Genomic DNA, 22,368 nt, shown 5'->3' on the forward strand with positions numbered 1-22,368 from the left:
GGTCAGTCCTTAACAGAACAATGAAGGTGGGTCAAGTTGTTAAGGAGAGGGGGACCTAGAGGCATTCTTTTCATTCCAAGAACTGGGCTGGTTGGAGCCAAGGTTCTTGTTTTTTCTATAATCCCTAAAACAAAAACAAGACGTGTAAAGAAGCAGTCCCAGCTCCCGTCTCCTCTCAGGGCCTAGTTCAGAGTCTATCCCTTTGAGTCTATCACTCTGTCATTTTGAGTCACAGCTCTGGTTCCAGTTTTCTATTGGTTAATTGGAGATAAGAGTCTCAGACTTGCCTGTCTGGGTAGCTTCGAACCTTGTTCTCAGATCTCCGCCTCCTAAGTATAATTATAGGCAAGAACTACCAGTTCCTGGCACTTACTTTTCTTCTTTTAACACATAACAAGACTAGATACAGTATAACCTAACTAATGTTTAAATAACCTAGATGCATTTGAAATGAAAAAGAAAGCTACAGGTACTTGGAAGAAAGCAGTTCAAAGGTAATATATATAAACAGATACCTCCACATCCCAAAGGATTCTGGGACCACTCATTCTTAGTGTTCTACTGCTCCATACACAGCATGTATAGAGGGCATGATTTGGGGCTTCCAGGAGCCATCTGAAACTGAGAACTACATACAGCTAGAACTTGGCAGTGGTTTCTTGCTCTGTTAACAGGAGAATACAAAAACTTTTCCTGTTAGCCTAAGGGACAGTAAAAATACAAAAATGAGTAAAATGAGATTATTTGAAAGCAAGAAAGAGAACTTCTAGAAATTAGTCCTTGAAATTTCTCTTCAAATTAAGATGTAACTGTGTAAGTGCTGTGGTTAAGGGAACGTGTATGTGCAAATTAGCTACAATATCATAGTGCCTGGACATTCGTAAGGGTTCAAGAAATGATAGCCACTGCTATAATAAGTTCTTCTCTGGTTTTTCAAGCAATTACCAGACAATATCCACAAATGTGCTCAAGGAAAATAGGTTTGTACTAAGCACGGTTCTGACAGAACTTCCCCACCTCACCCTGGCTCAGCACACAAGAAAGGAGCCTCTTTTTTGCTCCTTATTTCTCCCCCTACAAAAGAAAAACAAAACAAAACATGCTGTTCTCCAGTATCCCCATCTCGGGTTCTTGACACCCATGCCTCTTTCTTCCATTTCCCACGCCACATCCCAGCTATCCTTGAAGTATGCACTGCCTCCGTCAGGAACATCCCCATCTCACTGTCAGGCCCCTGGCTTTTCTGCACCCCTCCCCTCCCTTAAAACCTTCTAGAATGCCTCATCTCACTGCAGAATTGAGGAGTTCTGACCCGGCCCACAAGGTCTGGCAGTCACATACATTGTCCACAAGGTCTGGCCTTGTCAGTGTTTGACTTCCTCTGATTCCTAATTCCCTCTCCTATTGTTTTCTCCATTGCCCTTTCCACATCAGACCCCCTGATTGCCTCCATTGTCAGACCTGCTAAGTATGTTCACCCTCAGGCCTTTGAATAATCAGCTGTTTCTTGTGGTTCTAATATTGGCCTAGCTGTCTGTGTGGCAACACTCTTACTTCATCCATTCTCCTGCTCAGATATGAGGGAAGCGATATCAGAGCTTTCTGTAGTAGCTCTCTATGCCATTATCTTCTGTCACAGCTTCCCCCACTGGAAAGGAGGCTCAGCAGCAGAAGGGACTTTTTGGCATCTTGCTCACTGCCAAATCCTTAACAGCAAAATAAGATCTGGTATATAAATACCAATTCAATGAATGCATATATGTGCTGTTGAGTTTCTACTCAGTATTTTACAAAGAAGGTTTCAGCCAGCAGGACTTAAAACCAGCTTTCAGCCAGAAGTTTTACCTTCTGTATTTTTTTTTATTACTTTCAAGCACCTTAATAATAGGTCCTTTATTATTATTAATTTGTTGTTGTTGTTGGCCTGGGTGCTGTCCCTGCACTCTTCATCTCAAGGCAAGCACTCAACGACTTGAACCACAGTGCCACTTCCAGTTTTCTGGTGGTTGATTGGAAATAAAAGTCTCACGGACTGGCTTTGAACCTCGGTCCTCAGCTCTCAGCCTCCTGAGTAGCTAGGATTACAGGCGTGTGCCACCATTACCCGGATCTGTGGCCTTTATTTTTACAGTACAAATATATAGCATCTGATGTGTTTTTATTCCTGGCCTGTGTTTTCAATGAGTTATGGCTAACCAAGGTTCCTTCACTATGTCTGTACAGTATGTCTATTTCATGCCTAGATCTGAAATCTTTCCAGTTCTTCCCGCTTGGGGAACTTTTGTATATTTGAGGTACACCTGGAATGATTCCCCCTAAGTGAGACAGTAATTTTTTTCTGAAATTCATAGAAAGCCTAAGTTTTATCAGGACATGAGAAAAAAGTTGTTCTGCTAAAAGATGAGATACAGTATATACAGTTTAGTGATGACTGGCTGTCTTACAGTTATACTTAACACCAAGAAATATCAGGGAGACAAAGCATTCGCTGAGTCAGTTACTGCCAAGTGGTCATTCACAGTGATTATTGCTGACTGAGAGTAAAGAGGGATTGCAGACAACACATCGCAAGCCCTGCTCTGTGGAGCAAGTACAGACAGTGCACCTGAGCCCCTTGGGGAGAAAAGGACGTTCAGGACATGAGTGATGTGGAAACCAGTTTTGAACTTTTTAGGATGGAATTTGCAAAGGAAATGCTGGCTCATTGATGTCCTATTCTGTTAAAAAAAATTTAATTGTAGCTCAGTTTATTCACTGTGAGGATTGTGAATACCTTGCATCTGAAGATGCCTAGAAAGCCTGTCTAAGAAAGGAAGCAGTTATGTGGTCATTGTTGTAGCTTCTGATGTTCCTGTCGTTCTTCCCCACAGCACCCAATCAGGTAGGGCTGGCCAAGTCCTGGGAGACCCAGGCGATACGAGGAGGGCAGTAGCAGGAACGCTAGGAGAGCTCAGGCCTTCAGACTGCACATTCTCAATGCTGTCCACTCAGTTCCTCGTATTGCAAAAGTTCAGTGAGATTTAAACATGATGTGGCAGTCTCCAAAATGGCCACAAAATGGGTGTGTCGCTCACAAAGGTCTGCATCCCCTGTGCCCATGGGTCTCTCTCCTGTCTACATCTGGCTTTTCTGGGCCTTTTTACTTTCCCCTTCCCTGTATTCTTAAAGCAGACTAATTTGAGACAAATCTTTTATTTCTTGAGGAGTTAGATTTCATGTTCTTAAAATAACATGTATCAAGGTTGATTTTAACTATTTATTGAATTTATTACTCTTTTGGGGTCAGATGACCTGAGACAGATAAATCATTTCCACTGCTAATACCCAGTTCCTCCTCCAGGTCCTGGTGGTTTCGGGAGCCCCACATTTCATATGCACAGTATGTTGTGGATAATCTGTATTTAGAGGGCGATTGAGAAAACCCTGCTCAGTCTTTTGTTTTTATTTTTTTTAATTATCTTTAAGTAGTTGTACAGAGGAGCTGCCATATAACAAAGCAGTTGATTAATACAGTGCATCTTGATCTGTGTCACCCATGTCATCATTCTCACCCCTCTTCAACCCACTCCTTCCCTTACTTTTCTTAATTTCACAGTATATCCATTGACTTTTTTTTTTTTTTTTGTCCGTCATGGGGCTTGAACTCTGGGCCTGGGCGCTGTCCCTCAGCTCTTCAGCTCAAGGCTAGCACTCTACCACTTGAGCCACAGCGCTACTTCCAGTTTTCTGGTGGTTTATTGGAGCTGAGGCTCACAGACTTTCCAGCCTGGGCTGGCTTTGAACCGAGATCCTCAGATCTCATCCTCCCAAGTACCTAGGATTACAGGAGTGAGCCCCCCACCCCACCCCGCGCCCCCACTATACATGGAATTCTTGATTGCATTCTCCCCAACTATCCCCCTTTGTTTGTGTACTCCCCTCCTCTTAGACCCTCCCACTTTGGATGTACCCATTCCTGGTACTTACTTTGTTGAGCTTTGACTTAGTCTTTCTAAAAGATTATACCATTTGAGCTCTCCACACAGTCTATTATCCTTTTTTTTTTTTTTTTTTTGGTCAGTTGTGGGGCCTGAACTCTGGGCCTGGGCGCTGTCCCTCAGCTCTTCAGCTATATACCAGCACTCTACCACTTGAGCCTCAGCCCCACTTCGGCTTTTTCTGCTTATGTGGTGCTGAGGAATCAAACCCAGGGCCTCATGCATGCAAGGCAAGCGCTCTACCACTGAGCCACCTTCCCAGCCTCCAGTCTATTATTCTTAATTTGTTTATAACAACTATTGCACCAGCCCAACTGTGTTTACTTATAGATTTATAGGTACATTCTATCTACCACAAATTTCTCCTGGTCTAGCTTTCTTCACTTAACATAAGTTTTTTCCAAGATTTTTTTTTTTAATTTAAGAATTAAGAGAGGAGATCAGATGTGGCACCAGAGTAATCCTAGCTCTTGGGAGGCTGAGGCCAAAGAATCTCAATCTCAAGTTCCAGGCTAGCCTGGGCTATAGAACAAGACCTATAAGGGTAGTTACAGGGAAGAGGGAAAGATGGAAGGAAAAGAATGAAAGGAATATGAGAGGGAAGTTCTTTCCTTATATTTGTATAAGAATTTTTTAGAACAAGACCAGTGTGAAATGCTAGTTAGAAGAAACTGGAACTGTGCTGTATGTAAGAGGTGGCTCAGTGAGTTCTCCAGGCCAACTTTGAACACTTGCCTTCTTTGCTATAGAATTCTGCCCAAAGGGAATTGGAATTTCTGAACCATTGCTTCCTTGCAATTTGTTATTTCAAATATAAAGTGTGTTCACCTTTACTATCTATAAGAAAAGACTTTATTATAAAAATCAAGTGGCAGCCAGTGGCTCACGCCTGTAATCCTAGCTACTCCGGGCAGTTGAGATCTGAAGATCGTGGTTCAAAGCCAACCCAGGCAGGAAACCCCATAAGACTCTTATCTCCAATAAACTACTTCAGAAAAGCTAGAAGTGGCACTGTGGCTCAAATGGTAGAATGTTAGACTTGGGCACAGAGAAGCTCAGGGACAGAGCCCAGGCCCTGAGTTCAAGCCCCAGGACTGGCAAAAAAAAATTAAACAGCAATTAATATCTCCAAATTAATGTGATCTTAACCATTTTTCATTTGGAGAAACAGGAAGCTTTGGGTTGGGAAGGTGGCTTAGTGGTAGAGTGCTTGCCTTGCATGCCAGAGGCCCTGGGTTCGATTCCTCAGCACTACATAAGCAGAAAAAACAAAAGCCAGAAGTGGCACCGTGGCTCAAGTGGTAGAGCGCTAGCCTTGAGCTGAAGAGCTGAGGGACAGCGCCCAGGCCCAGAGTTCAGGCCCACGACTGGACCCAAAAAAAAAAAGAAAGAAAGAAAGAAACAGGAAGCTTTTTGGTAGCAGCATTTACCTTGAAGGAAATTTATATTCATGAAGTAAAAGAAATTCTGTTTGAATTTTATTATCTGTTCAGATAATGTGTGTAGATGGTATGTATTAGGATTTTAAGGTTAATGAAAACAATGACTTTATCAGGCTTCTCTGTGTATGTGTTCTTAGACTCTTACATGATGCCCTCACAGACAGAATTAATCCTTATCAGGACTTTAGGTGATCTGTTTAGATATGTGTGTAGTAAGACTTAGAGAATTGAAGTAATTCTAATTCCTAAAGGGTCTTAGTAAGTGATAGAGTTAGGTTTTGATTCTAGGAGATTAAAGACTCTAAAATCAGTGGTTGCAGTAATTGTGGTTAACGAATGTGGTCAGAGCTGCTTATGTATTGGATCCTTTTGGTAATGGTCATGTAATGACAGGCAGTTCAGTCTGTAGCTTGGAGTTGATTTACCCACCATACACCATGGCTAAATTTAGCTGTCCTTATAGTCCTAGACAGGACTAGTTTTATTTCTTTCTTTGTTCTCTGGAGCTGGGTTTTGTGAGGAACTTGTGAGTGGGTAGCAGGTGCCTCTTTCTATGAAGTCAATTCTAAATGCTGCCAGTCGTTACCAGGAAAGCAGAGGTCCTGCTTTCTTTTCTTTAACAAGGTGATTTCCCTTGGTCTTCGCCTTCTGGGACCTCAGCTACTAATTTTTGCTTGTATTTTAGGAAAACATTCTCATTATAGAACCATGTGCCTAATCCCATTTCATGATTCTTGAAGAAATATAAACTATTTGAACAAGTTAAAGATTAATCAATTAAATGAAATGTTGGTTTCAGATAGTTTAAGAGCACCATTCCTTATCCCGGTTCTGTCTGCTTGTGACCCAGAGCAGGTGAGCACAGCAGGGATATATATAGTCAGAGAGAGAGAAGCCGCTTCCTTTAAAGCAGCTGCAGCTCACATCCCTCAAACTTCCGTGCTCTTTTGGCCTGCCTTGTATTGATCTCTGCCCAGGTATCCATAGTACTTTCCCGAAGTCATTTCAATTCAAAATACATTATAGATTTCTTTTCTTTTCTTTTTTCTTTCGTTTTCTTTTTTTTGTCAGTTGTGGAGCTTGAACTCTGGGCCTGGTCACTGTCTCTGTGCTCTTCAGCTCAAGGCAAGCACTCTACCACTTGAGCCATAGCGCCCCTTCTGGTCTTCTGGTCGTTAATTGGAGATAAGAGTCTCATGGACTTTTCCTAGCCTCAGATCTCAGCCTCCTAAGTAGCTAGGATGCAGGTAGGAGCCACTGGCGCCCAGTTCAGTTACAGATTTCTTAAGTGCCACAAACTGTGTTCAGCACTGGTCATGCTACACAGATAAGTAAAAACCAGGTAGCGCCCATGATCTACATTCTTGTGCTGACTCTGGGTGTCATCACTGGGTCCTTGACTTTGAATGAGTCATTTCTCTATGCCTCAACCCCTTATCAGTAAAATGAGGCAATAATCCCTGCTCTCTCCATCTCAGAGTTGTTCTGAGTTTACATAAAGTAGGAAGATTAGAGTCGAGTCCCTGCCCAAAGCATCTTTAAACAGGAAGTTGCACGTGTCACCGCCTTTAATCCTATATCACAATGCTTGGGAGTTTAGCTCTCCTTTATGTACCAGACCTCCTCTTACTCCCATTTTGTCCACTCATCCACACAATAGGCTTCAGTCTAGCTATGCAGAGCTACTAACATTCCACTGCTACCTCCACTCCCCGTGCCTCTGATCTTATTTTTTTATTTATTTAGATACTGGGACTTGATCTCAGGGCCTGGGCACTGTCCCTTAGCTTTTTTCACTCAAGGCTGATGCTCTACCACTTGAGCCATGGCTCTACGATCTCAGATCTCAGTCTCCTGAGTCACAAGTATCACAGGTGTGAGCCATCAGTGTTGTAAGGGTGAGAAAACAGAGAAGCCACATTTTGAAAGATTAAATCAGGAGTCTTTATTAAAAGGCCGGTGACTGCATGCTTTGAGACTCTTGTCTCAAAGACCAGCAGCCAGCAAATACACTTAACACTGCTAGAAAACAGAGCCATGAAGGCCAGAGAGGAAAGAAAGAACAAAAACAACACTAACAAACCAAATTCAGCTCCAATGGAGAGCTGAAGTGGAATGCCATGGTGACTGAAAAAGAGACAGGACATGAGCACAGAGGCGTGGCATAGTGCTGTCTGAACTGGTCTGGGCCTAAGGTTAGGTCTGGGGACAGAGTTACAGGAAACATCCAGTCCCAGGCACCAGACTGACAGGTTTACTAAACTATCAGCCAGTGCCCACCCCCTGCCTCCAGGGAGGCAGAACATCATTTCCCCCCCACCCCCACCCCCCTCTATGAAGACAAGATACCAGACCCTACCATCGACCATGTGGCCAAGATGGCACTGGCCAGACCCAATCACCCTATTTCACTGGCACCTGGCTTTCTTTTTTGTTGGTGGTGGTGGTGGTAGTGGTGGGGATGGTGGTTGAGGGGCTTGAACTCAGGGCCTAAGCTTTTTTGCTCAAGGCTAGGTTAGTGGAGCCCTCAGACCACTTCCACTTTTTGAGTGATTAGTTGGAGATAAGTGTCTTACAGAATTTCCTGCCTGGGCTGTCTTCTAACCACAATCCTCAGATATCAGCCTCCTGAGTAGCTAGGATCACAGGCATGAAAACAGTGCTTGGCTGCACTGCTTTCCTAAGCCATATTGGACCCCAGCTCCTTCTTAAAGGGCAGTATATTTCATGCTTTTTGTGTTTAGTGCATTGTTCTGTGTCTTGATTCATGCCAGAGTCAATCATAATAACATCATTTTGTTTATTGAAAGGACCCCACTCTGTGTTGGGACATCTTCTGAGCATTGGACATACATTTTCTATTATTTGATCCACCTAACCATCATTCTTACAAACCACTATTTGGATTTTGGCAGATGAGGAAGCTGAAACTTAGTCTGCTTGCCTTGCTCACACAATAAGTCACTGGCAAAGCCAGGAAAAGAAGAGAAGTCTGTCCACCCATGAAGCCTGGGCTCTATGGCCTTCCTTCCTCCCTCCCTCCCCGGGGGACTGCCACTCTCACGATTTTTCTCTGTTGGCCTTGGCAACAGCAGGCCTCTGCCTGCTCCAGAGGCTGATAAGTAGCATATATTTTACAAGAGCATATTGTGCGGTTCCCGTGACAGATTATTGACAGATTATTGACCAAATGAGAGGTATTATGAACTGAATTTGTGCTTCTGTCAAAGTATGAAACATATGAATAATGTTTGTATATTCCCAAATTCATGGATTCTTTTTTTTTTTTTTTTTGGTCCGGTTGTGGGGCCTGACCTCTGGGCCTGGGCGCTGTCCCTCAGCTCTTCAGCTCAAAGCTAGCGCTCTACCACTTGAGCCACAGCCCCACTTCCGGTTTTTATCTTTTTGCTCATGTGGTGCTGAGGAATCGAACCCAGGGCCTCAGGCATGCAAGGCAAGCACTCTACCACTGAGCCACCTTCCCAGCCCAATTCATAGGTTCTTAATCTAGGACCATGGATGGGCCTTGGGCCTCCTAAGCCCTCTGAAAGGGTATGTAGCTTATTTCATTGTAGGGAAAGGGGAAGTTGGCATCTCTTCTCATACACAGAAAGCCTAGTTGCTTAGGAGACTTTCAAAATGGTGCTTCCCCGAAGCATTAAAGAACCACTTCCTCATCGCAGAAGGGTAGAAAATTCTGGCACCTATGTTAAAAATGCAGTCTTCCTCCAAGAATTTGGTAGGGACCAGTACCTTTAAACAGAACGAGGGCTGGGCATGGAGGCTCATACATGTAATCCTTGCTGCTTAGAAGGCTGAGATTAGAAAGATGGCAGTTCAGCGTTTGCCAAGTTGGAAAGTTTGTGGGACCCCAATTACAGCAGAAAAAGCTAGGCAAAGATGGGCACTAGTGGCTCATTCTGTAATCCTAGCTATTCAGGAGGCTGAGATCTTTAGATCACCGTTGGAAGCCAGCCTGGGCAGGAAAGTCTGTGTGACTCTCCAGTCAACCATTAGAAAACATGAAGCGGCACTGTGGCTCAAAATGGTAGAGCACTGACCTTGAGCAAAAAAGCTCAGAGATCTGAGTTCAAGCCCCAGGACAGGCCTGCCCCCTCCCCCAAAAAAGCTAGGTGCAGTAGCACGTGCCCATCATCCTAGATATGGTGGGGCCTCAAATTCACAATCCTCCAACCTCAGCTTCCTTAGTGCTTTAATGACAAGAGACACCATCACACTTCAATTTCCAGGTCTGTGTTTTTAATGGCCAAGAGACAATGCCTGTTTGAAGGCAGCACAGCGGAGCTAGTGGATAGGACGCAGTTACAAGACTGAGGTGGCGACAGCAGACTTTGGATGGAGTCTAGTGGCCTGGCCTCAAAGCCTTCCAGCCCCTGATCTTCCAAGCCCTTATCTGTGATCAACCACATAGCCTCCTCATACCTAAAATGAGGGAGATAAAATAGCTCCTCCTCCACCCTACAGAGCGATTATGAGCACATTTAGCAGCAGTATTGGCGTGGGCTAAATAAAATGGTATATGATGGTGATGATGCTGATAGGATTTGGAGTCAATTATAAAAAATAGGAGTTAGGAGGGAGACATTTGTAAGGTGTTTGCTCTGACACTGTCAGGAAAAGCCTTGGGTACTTTACAGTGTCTTGGGCCTTTGCGGGTTCTGATCCCCAGTGGGGAAACACATTTTGCCTAGTGACCTGGCCCAGGTGGTAAGTGCTGGCAGTGAAGCACGAGCGCATCCTGATTCTTCACAATTCGTGCTGTTGTTTATCCTACAGATTAATCAGAAAAAGCTGAAAAAATATGAGAAAGAATATCACACCATGAGAGAACAACAGGCCCAACAGGAAGACCCCATCGAGCGATATGAGGTTTGTTTGCTTATGGCTGGATGATGTCGGAGCTTGAGGATTTTCACTCCATACTGTCTGTAACTAGCTTTATTGAATCTAGGGCTTGAACTCAGGCAGGCCTTGAGCTTTTACGCTCAAGACTGGCAGCCATTCTGTCACTTCAACCATAGCTCCACTTCAAGGCCTTAGGGTGGTTAATTGGAGAAAAGAATCTCACAGACTTTTCTGCCTGGGCTGGATTCAAATTGTAATCCTCAGATCTCAGCCTCATAAGTAGCAAAGATTACAGACATGAGCTACTGCCACATGACTATTGATTCCTTTTTAAAGTTCACTCCTCCTGTTTCTAGACTTGTTTGCATTTGAGTTTGCAAATGAGAAAGCAAGATCTGTTTTGCTTCTAGTCAGTTGCCCAGTTGTTACACTTCAGTGGCCTTTCCTCACGGTTACAAAGAAGTAGCTTCATGATAAGGTCACTTGAATCAGTTAAGTACTTGTTTGTGGGGAGATACAAAATAAGAAACTACTCATTTGGAAACATGTTAGGACCAGTCACATGTCTTTGTGATTTCTGAGGGATCCAAGAATTGTTTTTGAAATTTGGCCTTGAGGTATTCTTGTTTCCACTTGACTTTTTTTTTTTTTTTTTTTTGCATTCTGTAATTGTTTTTTTTCTGCTCTTCAGCGGGAAAATAGGCGCCTACAAGAAGCTAACATGAGGTTGGAACAGGAAAATGATGACTTAGCTCACGAGTTGGTGACCAGCAAGATTGCCCTGCGGAAAGACTTGGATAATGTAAGTGATGGTTTGTAGGGAAAGCTCACACAGGCCAGCTTGACCTCTGTGAACACGTGAAGTCCTGGGAGTTGGGTGTTTGCGGTTTGCCTTCCCTGTAGACCTGCCTCTGGAGAGACAGTGGGACGGCCGTTCTCTCACTCCGCTTTCCTCGCCCCTTTTGTTTCCGCGCCCAGAGTTCCTGAGGTGCTTTCCTAACAATATTTATTTATTACAGTCTCTTGAATTCCTCCCTAACAGGAAGAAAATGTGTTATCCTGCATATCTGGGGCTTTTTTTAAATTTGGAACAGTTTGCCTGAGCGACAGGTTAATTTTATTAGTAGCTTCCCTTGGCAGAGATTCTGTCATCCTTCCGTCTTTGCTTCTGCTAATCTTAAAGGTTTGGAGATGGATGGCTTTCCGGCAGGAAGCGTTTCTATTTTCTAGACTACAGGCCTCCCTTAGAGGAAGTACAGTCTCACTGGCTCCTGTCAGGGCTGGCTTATTCTGTAAAGGGGTAGTAAATATGTAAGGCTTTGTGGGCCTTGCTTTCTCGCACCACTACTTAACCATGACCTTGGTATCAAAGCAAGATGTAAAGGAACGATATGGCTGTTTTCCAATAAGAACTTTTTTTTACCAAACTTAAGTGGCTTGAATCTGCCATCTTTCAGTTAATACATGTGCATACACTTACCTGCCACCCAGTCTAGCTTTCACAGGTAGGGGAAAACATGCATCCTTTGTCTCTCCAGTCCTGACTTAACATCATTTTTTGCAAGTCTTTCCATTTCTTTGCAAATAGTATCGTAGGCCGGGCACCGGTGGTTCACACCTGTCATCCTAGCTACTCAGAAGGCTGAGCTCTGAGGATCATGGTTCAAAGCCAGCCCAAGGTAGGAAAGTCCACGAGATTCTTATCTCCAGTTAACCACCAGAAAACCAGAAGTGGCACCGTGGCTCAAGTGGTAGAGTGCTCACTTTGAGTGGAAGAGCTCACAGAAGGCACCCAGGCCCAGAGTTCAAGCCCCATGACAAAAAAAAAAAAAAAAAAGAACAAATGGTAGAGTATCATTCTTTCTAACGGATAAGTGTGTGTGTGTGTGTGTGTGTGTGAGTGAGTGTGTGAGTGTGTGCGTGTGTATTATAATACACACACCACATTTTCATCCATTGAGAGACATCTGGGCTGATTCCATACCTTGGCTGTGGTAGAGTCAAGAGAGAACTCAAATAGTATAATTCCTTTAAAAGGCAAAATCAAAGTTGAGCAAAATAAAACACCAGGAAGTGGGTACTTGAAAGGGGTAGGGTGGGGTCAAGGGAAAAGGAGTAGGCAAATGAAGAAAAGAGGGGGATAATTCAGCCAAGAATCTAATGTATATCTTACAAAATTAAGAAGAGTGGGGAAAGGGGTGGGGAGGGGAGGGGTGAGAGAAAGCGTTGAAAGGGTGACACTGATCAAGCTACAGTATACTCATAAACCACTTGTTATTTTGGAAACTCGTGTACAAATACTTCTAGGTAATTTTTAAAAAAATAAACCTAAGTGGCACACACTAGATTTGGCCCCTAGACTAGTTTGCAAGCTCCTGTTTTTCTACCAGGCTCCTAGGATCACTCTAGTGCTTTAGGTTTCCTCTGGGCCTGAAGGTTGGCCCAGGCTGCTTAGAGCTTACATCCAGTACTTACATTTTATCCGAGTATTGAACTCCAGCGAGCCAGCCAGCGTTGGGAGGATCTTGCCATGCACCAAACAGGCAGAAATTCTGCAACTAGTCTATTTCTTTGAAAGTCTATGCTTTCATTAGCTTCTCAAACATGAGAAAAGGAGATGGTATCAGCTGCTCCTGCATTTTAGAAATAGAATAATCCACTATACCTGATACTTACATAACCAATTCCAACTCGTATGTTATTCCATGGGATATCTTTTTCTGTCCTTTCACTTTTAGCATATCTATCTTTGCTTTGTCCAAATGGGAATTTGTCTTCTACTTGTGTTTGCTTTTTTTCTGCTTTACTGCAATCTTTGGTTTCATTGCAAGTTTGTGTGTTGCCTTATAAGTTGTTCTAGGATTCCTCTTTCTCCAGAGCTCTCCCTGACAGCTTCCAGCAACGTCAGCTATCCCCATGCCCCTGTCCCCAGTGCCTCTAACCTGTGGAGTCCATCATGCTCTCTGGAGGACCCAGGTGGAAGTCTGATGTTACTAGGAGGCCATTTGTTTTTCTCCCATGACCAGTTTGCATTTTCTGTTTTCAGTAGGAGGATAAGTCTGTTCCCTGTTGATCTTCAGGAGTATGGGTTTACGTTTATTAGGCTCAGGTGTTCTCCCTTTTTTTGGTTATGTGAATAAACTAGGGTGCCATCACAAATGGGTGCCATCAGAGCAGTCCAGTTGGGTGAGGCCAGTAGCTTCTGTATACCTTCCCATTGCCATGGGGCTGATTGTGGGGGCCGGTAGGACACATACTGGGCAGTCACATGACATGCAGCTGCCAGCAGTGCTGCAGAGACAGCTCAGGAGAAACACCTCTCTGCCTTCCTTCTGCGTAAGCCGGGAGTCATGGCGGTCAGAAAAGTCTCTTGAGATAGGAAACCCAGTTCATCACTTGACTGTTCCACACATCTCAGTCAGCCCACAGCAGTGCTGAGTACAGGAGGAAGCATGTGTGCCTGTGCACTGCAGTAATAATGCAAGAGGCCAGCAGTCCAGGCAGAAATGATAAGTTCCACTGATGACAGTACTGCTGGTCACAAGGGGGACTGGCATAGCAAAGAGGAAATGCAAATAGATTATTTGCAACTATGAGTGAAACCTTTTGGAATTGTTTTGGGAAGGAAGGAGGGTAGAGCAGGGAGTGGTAGAGTGGTGAGATTGATTGGAATACATTATAGACATGTATGGAAAAATAACAATGAAATCTCCTAACTAATGGAACCTATTCTGAATAAAGTCGACTTATGAGTACATGGAATAAAAACATCAGGCACCAGTGGCTCACACCTATATAGTCCTAGCTACTCAGGAGGCTGAGATCTGAGGATCGCAGTATGAAGCCAGCCTGGGCAGGAAGTCGGTGAGACTCTTATCTCCAGTTAACCACCAGAAAACCGGAAGTGGTGCTGTGGCTCAAGTGGGTAGAGTGCCTTGAGCTGAAGAGCTCAGGGACAGTGCCCAGGCCCAGAGCTCAAGCCCTACAACTGACCAAAAAAAAAGTAGATTACTGTAAAGAGCATTTATAATGCTTTTAATACTTCATAGGACAAATGCAAAAAAATTAAATAAAAAAGACAACGAATACACACGTTCCACTGGTGCCAAAGGCTTGAACCCACGGCCTCATGCTTGTCCTGCTTATTTGCTCTATCACTTGAACCACAACTCTAGCCTGGCTTTTTGCTAGTTATTTTGGAAATGTAGCCTCATTTCCCTATTTAAGGTTCTAGCCTTGTTCCTCCCAAAGAAGTGAGAGGAAGTAGAGTGGAGCAGAAAGCTCAGGAGCCCCACTCCACCATGTTGAGTAAGTGATGCCAGAAATTCTGTTTCAGAAAACCAGCCTCCCTCGCCAGGAGGCAAGAAGGTTAACTGCCTGGCCCAGTAAAGCCTTCTTACCTGGTCTTTGTTTTCCCCTAACACACTAGTCACTCACCAGTTGCCCTTCTTGGAGGGACCAGCTATCAGAATCCACAGAATTTTTTCATGGGACTCAAAAGCCCACCCACAAGACATTGGTATCTGTTCTAGAGTAGAACCTAGCCATTAAAAATAATCAAAGGGGCCGGGCGCTGGTGGCTCACGCCTGTAATCCTAGCTACTCAGGAGGCTGAGATCTGAGGATCACGGTTCAAAGCCAGTCCGGGCAGGAGAGACCGTGAGACTCCTCTCTCCAATAAACCACCAGAAAACCGGAAGTGGCGCTGTAGCTCAAGTGGTAGAGTGCTCGCCTTGAGCTGAAGAGCTGAGGGACAGTGCCCAGGCCCAGAGGTCAAGCCCCATGACCGACAAAAAAAAAAAAAAGATAATCAAGGGGGGCTGGGAAGGTAACTCAGTGTTGCCTTGCATGCATGAGGTTCTGGGTTCAATTCCTCAGCACCACATAAGCAGAAAAGGCTGGAAGTGGCACTGTGGCTCAAGTGGTAGAGTGCTAGCCTTGAGCTGAAGAGCTGAGGGACAGCGCCCAGGCCCAGAGTTCAAGCCCCACGACCGACACACACAAAAACAAAAGATAATCAAAGGAAGTGTCTGCACTGGGGGCAGTTTCCTTAACAAGAGTGAAATGCAACACATGTTGGATGAAGCAAAAGAAATGTTGTTCAGAAGAACACCAGAGCACATCATTATTATTAAGATTGACATATTCACAAGCTTTGGGCTCAGATGCAGAGCGTGAAGCTTAGAAAGGTTTTCAGTGACTTGTCCAGTGGTGCTTGGTCAGTGAACAGGGAGAGCTAAACTCAGCTACCTGCTGCCAAAAGCTGAGCTCCTCGGCACCATCTTGCACACACGCCCATGTGAATCTAGTCCCAGCGTTCCCACTTAGAGCCATTTTCCTATCACTTCCCATCCCTGTGTCCAGGGAATTGAAACCCTTTCTAGTTCTAGGTTTTTACTTTGTTCTCATTACTGACTTGGGTTCTCGGTTCTTCTTTATGTTTCAGGCTGAAGAAAAGGCTGATGCACTGAATAAAGAGCTGCTGATGACCAAACAGAAACTGATCGAAGCGGAAGAAGAGAAGCGCCGGTTAGAGGAGGAGTCTGCTCAGGTGAGAGGATCCGGCCGTTGTTGTGTTGTCCCCCCCCCTCCCCCCGCCTTCCCACCAATGCCGGCCAGTGGAGATTTTAGCTGAAAAATGGGCACTGGAGACAACTGCCTGTAGTTTCTGCCCAAGGACCTTTTTTATTTATTCTGTAAAACATAGTGGTTTTCTTACCATGAAATCCTACAAGGAGGCAGCGGGGCTTTGAGGTGGGTTGAAATTCAGCATGAAAAGCAACACAAAAGGGAGCCCGCTCCATGGGCACAGACTGGCCTGACTCCCAGAATGTACCGAGCATGTGCCCTGGCAACCTCCCCTTCCCTCGGGGTCCTCCCAGGTCACATGGTGCTGAGCGCTGCTCTGGCCCCGCTCTGCCTGCCCGGCCCTCGCCGAGGATAGCAAGAGGCCACAGCTTGGATGGTCACACGAGCAGGGAAGAGCTGTGGAAGCCCACGGGCGCTGAGAGTCTGTTTTCTCCCTCGAGAACAGAATTAGTGCTGCCAAGGGCAGAAGAATGGGGAAGCAGAGCTGTCTGGTTAGCCGATTCCAATTTTTTTCCCCTCCGTATTCACTTTTGCTTTTGTATGTGGTCAGTTAAAGGAAATGTGCCGCCGGGAACTCGACAAGGCAGAATCGGAGATTAAGAAAAACAGTTCCATCATTGGTGACTACAAGCAGGTGGGTCCCTGCGCCCTGAGCCCGGCCGGGTGTGGTGGGGGTGGAACGTGTGTCCCATGCCCTGGTGGGGAAGGACATTGTCTCCAGACCTCGCTGCACCTGCTTGTGTCCCGTGTGCACACAAAAGGACGTTTGTACCGCGCCTCCCATTGCAGCGTCCAGCAGGTGGTGAGTGAAAGCCAGGGGTCTGGAGAGCAGTTCCAGTTCCGAATGACGGACTGATGGCCACTAATGGGCTAAAGCAGTTCTCTCCAAGGCAGCTCGTTCTTTAGAACATATCGGATCAATCTTTCTCCCCCTCTCTGCTGGGATCTCATGCTGGTTGGGAGGCTGGCACAGCTGGAGCAGCCTCTGCTTGACAAAGCCACACCCTCCGGAACAGTCTGTCTGCTGAGAGCTGCATTGAAGAGTTTATCTCAGTTGCAGATTGTGCAGATGACTACATCATTCAAAAGATTGCGGTTTTGTTTGTTTCTTTAGATTTGTTCTCAACTGAGTGAAAGATTGGAGAAGCAGCAGACAGCTAATAAAGTGGAAATTGAGAAAATTCGGGTAAGATTTCCTCTGCGGAAAAGATTTTACATCACCTAGTTCATGTTATGGCTGTCTTCAGCACAGCAGGATTTGGGAGGGAAGCTGGCTGGGGGAGTGGCTGGCGTGGTGGAGCACTGGGCCTGACATGCCAAGGCCCTGGTCCAATCCACACTAGCAGCACTCCCTCCAAAATAAATGACACGAGCTGCAGTGTATCAGATGAGGTACCTGTCTACTGTCAGTGACTGACAACTCCCACACCCTTTACCTCAGTTCAGATGAGACCAAAAGAGCCCCAGCTTTCAATCTTAAAGTCCCAGCGCCCAAGGACAGAGAATGTCATCAGGAAGGTAGTCAGCGGCCAGGTTGCTTGGCCAGGACAAATGGGATAGCCAGTATAGTTCTGCAGGAGGGAGGGGGAGGGAACAGGTGTGCCCCCCCCACACCCCCTTGTTCTGTGGAGACTCTTCTGCAGTCGTGGGATCCAAATACAACGAAGACCTGCCGTGTTTTCCTGATAGGGGAATGGGGAGAGTGACTGGTACTTAACTTCTATTTCTACTAGATTGTGATATTTTGCAAAAGGAGCAATTTAGTGAAAGATGCCTTACTTACGTATTTACAACTCAGGGACGGGAATATAGCAGAGACCCATGCTCACAGACTTTACACACCAAGAATGAGATGGCGCTGACCTCCCCTCAGCATAACCAGAGGCACCATTTTCTTTTTCATCTTTATGTGCTGCTACAAGACTTTAATAAAGCTCTTTTTTAGGTGGTGAAGAGGAATAGCTGGGGGTTAAGCACAGGGCCTTGTGCATGCTAAGTGATACTCAATCACTGAATCACACCCAAGCCCTGACCTTAGGGCTATGTTCTCTTAGTTGTTCTGTTGACCCTAATGAGCAAATGGATGGATGGATGGATTTTGGGGGAGTAGGGGGGAGGGCAGTACTGAAGTTTGAACTCAGGACTAGGTAGATACTACTGCTCAAGCCTCACCTCCAGCTAAAGTTTCTAAGACTGGCATTTAATTTTGCATTTACAGTTCTAAAATTGGGATGTTTTATAGTGGATTGCTTATTTTCTGATTTGATTGGCAGAATATCTCTTAGAAGAACTAAAAGTGATTTTTATATTCAGTAACATCCTATTTTGTTGAAATACAGAATATTAACTTGTGAGCATATTTTATATACTTTTTGGAGCATGCCTTTAGTGTTTAATTTCCTATGTTACAAAAAAATTTTCCTCAAGGGTTTTTAGAGTCTACATCCTACCTTGAAGAAACAGCTCCCACTTGGACAGTTTCGGTATCCCTAATTCCATAGGGAAAAAAATCATTGTACACAAAGCTTTATCTCAGCGCAGCCTCATCTTGGCTAGCCTGTGTTTCTAACAGTGCAACTTCTAGATCAGATGTTGGGCAATTGGTATTTTGGTATGGAATGCCAGGTATGTTGCCTGTCAATTTCCAAAGACAGGCAAGCTTTAGAACCTGTGGTGCACAGGTGAGACATCGACCTTTGGCCCCTAGAGGTCCCAACACCACCTTGAACAGCGGCTCCTCTGCCCTCTCACCTCTGCCCTTGAATTTCAGCAAAAAGTAGATGATTGTGACCGCTGCCGGGAGTTTTTCAACAAAGAAGGACATGTAAAAGGCATCGCCTCAAGCAAGGAGGTTTTAGATGCAGACACAGATGAAGAGAAGGAGACACTCAAGAACCAGCTAAGAGAAATGGAGCTGGAACTGGCGCAGACCAAGCTCCAGTTGGTGGAAGCCGAGTGCAAGATCCAGGTAATGGCGGCGGCTCGCAGCACACACTGTGGAACGTGTTCTGTGATGTGGACTAGAATTCTCCCTCACGGACACACACATAAAATGGACTTGTGTGGGCTTACGATCTTCTCTCCAACCTCTTTTTAATTTTGAGTGTAATCCTCATGGGAGAAACAACACTTTTTGTTTTTGTTAAAATTCTCTAGTTTTAAATTTTACTGTTTTTATTTGAAAATGCTAAAAAACAGATGGGTTACAATTACGTAAGTCAGGCAAAGAGTACAATACTTTTTATCAGTGGATGTTTAATTAGTAGCCTGTCCTAAGGATTTGTATTTTATAAAATTTAAGATTACCTACATAGTTTCCATCTCTTTAGTGGTACACAGAACACATGCCTTAAAATCACACAGCTCAGCAGGGCACCAGTGGCTTACAACATAATCCTAGCTACTCAGGAGGCTGAGATCAGAATCACAGTTCAGTTCAAAGCCAGCCCAGTCAGGAAAGACAGAGTCTTACCTTGAATTAACCACCAAAAATCCTGAACTAGAGCTGTAGCTCAAGTGATAAAGTGCTAGTCTTGAACAAAAGATCTAAGGAACAGTACCCAGACCCTGAGTTCAAGTCACAGGCCTTGTGCACACACAAAATAAGTAAAATCACACAGCTCTACCCACTTGGTGAAGGGGGTGGGGAGGAAGGGGATGTTACTGGGCCTTTAATTCAAGCCCTTCTACCACGGGAGCCACCCCTCCAGCCCTTTTTTGCTGTAATTTTCAGATTTTGTGCTTCTTGCCTTGGACTTGAATCCCTTAATTATGCTTCCCATGTGCTAGGATTACATTGTCATATTTGGCGTGTTCTTTGCCCACTTTTTTGCCCCAACTTGATAGGATCTATAATCCTCCTAACTCTCATCTTCCAAGTAGCTGGAATGACACATGTAATCTCACCACCTCTGGCTTGCAGCGCTGACATCTTGGACCTCAACCTAGGTAGTAGCCTTACACCACCACAGGTTGTCCCAGTCTTCTGTCAGGCCGGTTTGAGCACTAGGATGTGCAGACAAGGCTGAGCACAGCAACAAGGTTCTATTCCTTGACTCCCATCACACAACCAGCTCAGAACCTCCATGCTGGTGAGGAATCTGGTTTTTGCTTTTTTTTTTTTTAATCTTTCTGCTACATTGCTAATCCTGCCAGCACCAACACCAGGCAGGTGTAAGGCCACGGGCAGCCCTCCCTTACTGCGTGTGTCCCAGGTGGCACTAGATAGCAGCTGGTGGGACTGCCAGGGACCCTCTGGAGCAGCGTCTCGGCGTGTCTGAGCTGTGATCAGAGCGGGCGGCATGGTGCTCAGAGGGAAAGGACAAGGAGCATGCCTGGCAGGAAGCACCACCCACTGCCAGTGCGGGGAGGGCCTTCCATGAAGGATCCTGGAGGTGCTTCTGTGCTGCGGCACAGTGAGGCAGGTGCTGATACGCAGGTAAAGGGCACGTGCGGCCCAAGTTAGCATCTCAAATGCCTCATCCCCTCGTTCCTCCCACAGGACTTGGAGCACCATTTGGGCCTTGCCCTCAATGAGGTGCAGGCAGCCAAGAAGACCTGGTTTAACCGAACGCTGAGCTCCATAAAGACAGCCACTGGGGTTCAAGGCAAAGAGACTTGCTGAGAGCAGCTGCCTGCAGAGAACACGCCACCTCTTGTTGCCTTCCTTGGCCACGTGTGTGATTCTGTGACTTATTCCAGGACCAGAATGTACCTAAGTGGAATCCATGATGCATACTGGTGGGTCGTTGGGCCAGAGCTGCTGAAGCAGGCAGCCGCTGGGTAAGGCTGTCCTCACCACTGACACCAACAGGCCTGCCAGCCCAGCTGAGGCTGGGGACACACTCCAGGAGTCACTCCGTGGAGGCCCACACCGCGCCCAGCATAAAGGCCGTTTACATGATCAGAGTTGGGGATCCTTCAGTGTGTTGATTTTTTTCTAAACCTTTTTTTTAAACAAATATACATATTATATATATACACACACACATATGTATATATGTATATGTGTACACATACATGTGTATGTGTGTATATACGTGTGTGTGTGTGTATGTGTTTGTGTTGGGGGGTAGGGGATCGGAAATTAGAATAATTCTTACCTGTCAGTGCCAGCAGAAATCCTCCCGGGTAGACATGGAAAAGCACTTTGTTTGAAGTAGGAAGGTTTCATAGACATAGCAGAAGCCATCTAGTTGCGCTCACCTATCCCATGCACAGGTTTGGGCTTTGGTGTTCTTCACGTCTCTGATCAATTCTATGCAACTCTCATAGTCCTGTCATCTTTTAGCACTAGCTGCCAGAACTGACTTTACAAGGCTGGACTGGGCGACATGGCTATGAGACTGGATTAATCATAACGTGGACAAATCTTATTTTGCTTAATGTGTCATGTGTACATACATATAAATATAAATATAAATATAACTACCTTCCCCCAATACAAAGTTGACAGTGTTGAACTCCCAGACTCGGGCTGCTGAGCCGCACCGCTTCCTCCTGCGGTCACTTGGGCACTTACCTTCACCCCTGCCTTCACTCCCTCACTTAAGGGTTCCTAGTGTGCACACGTGAGGAGGGCTGAGCTGAGCTGTGGGGTTGCTGGGCTCTGAGCCCTCCCTCCCGGGGTGGCCAGGTGCAAACCTCACTGTCCAGGTGGGCTGTAGGTTTTCACTTCACAGGTATGGAATGGAGGTTTTTAGCACCTTTTTATTGAGAGGAACTTTAGAAAGCCTTTGAGTTAATTTATCTGGTGATATGCTGACAGACCGCCCCGCAGGTGTTTCGTCCTTTGCTTGTGCTCTGTGAGGTAGCTGCTTCCGTGGCAGTGGTTTGTATATAAGGACCCTCGGCTCGTTTCCTGTCTGTTCTGTTGGCCGTAATGAGGCTTGCTGAGGTCACTGTGACAGGAGAAAGTGGCAGCCCCTCCCCCAGACCATGCCCTCTGCTGCTTCCTGTGTCCTTGTTCAATTACCAAAACAGCTGTAAGCTCATCTAATAATAGGTGTGTGAACATTGTGCTAGGGTAGTTTGCGTGTCAACTTTATGAACTGAAACATAAACCAGTAAAACTGTATTACTAATTCCTTTGTTGGTTTTATTTTAACAGCATACTCATTAAATATTTTGGTACAAACAGCATTGCTTTGTAGCAGTCAGTTGTATCACTCCCTGCTCCAAACCCCCTTCCCCTGCCCCCACTCCAGAGGCTGGTTGGAGAGGGCCAGACCCAGAGAAGATTCAGACTCTGGCTTGAGAGAGTGAGCCTTCACAGCTGTGAGTGTGGTGCTGCCTGGGAAATACGGTGCTGGGGGTCACAGGTGACACACCTCGGTGTACTGGAGTTCCAGGAGGTCTTGGGACAAGGATGGCGTTAGATCTGTAAAGACAAGTCTCATCTCACTAGGCAGAGATGGGAGGACGCACCAGGGCTGCAGGGCATTGTCCGTAGAAACAGCTACAGAATGGAAAAGCAGTCCAGTCACCTGCCAGCT

General features: G+C 45.5%; 1 protein-coding gene across 6 annotated transcripts in view; it reads left to right on the forward strand.

Moving 5' to 3' along the window:
* Positions 1-22,015, forward strand: part of Rabgap1 (RAB GTPase activating protein 1) — a 159,740-nt gene extending 137,725 nt beyond the window's left edge. For 5 of the 6 annotated variants that reach the window (XM_013021421.1, XM_013021423.1, XM_013021420.1 and 2 more), the window contains 7 exons: positions 10,217-10,309; positions 10,977-11,087; positions 15,732-15,836; positions 16,425-16,508; positions 16,989-17,060; positions 18,645-18,842; positions 20,376-22,015. In XM_013021421.1, the coding sequence (XP_012876875.1) occupies positions 10,217-10,309; positions 10,977-11,087; positions 15,732-15,836; positions 16,425-16,508; positions 16,989-17,060; positions 18,645-18,842; positions 20,376-20,498 (786 nt within the window). In that variant the 3' untranslated portion in view covers positions 20,499-22,015. Of the gene's footprint in view, positions 1-10,216; positions 10,310-10,736; positions 10,777-10,976; positions 11,088-15,731; positions 15,837-16,424; positions 16,509-16,988; positions 17,061-18,644; positions 18,843-20,375 lie in introns of those variants that run through there. The other variant, XM_013021425.1, reaches the window with a different exon arrangement.
* The last annotated feature ends 353 nt before the right edge of the window (positions 22,016-22,368 follow it).

The sequence above is a fragment of the Dipodomys ordii genome, unplaced genomic scaffold (assembly GCF_000151885.1).
Source record: "Dipodomys ordii isolate 6190 unplaced genomic scaffold, Dord_2.0 Scaffold55, whole genome shotgun sequence".
In the NCBI taxonomy this organism is placed as follows: Eukaryota; Metazoa; Chordata; class Mammalia; order Rodentia; family Heteromyidae; genus Dipodomys; species Dipodomys ordii.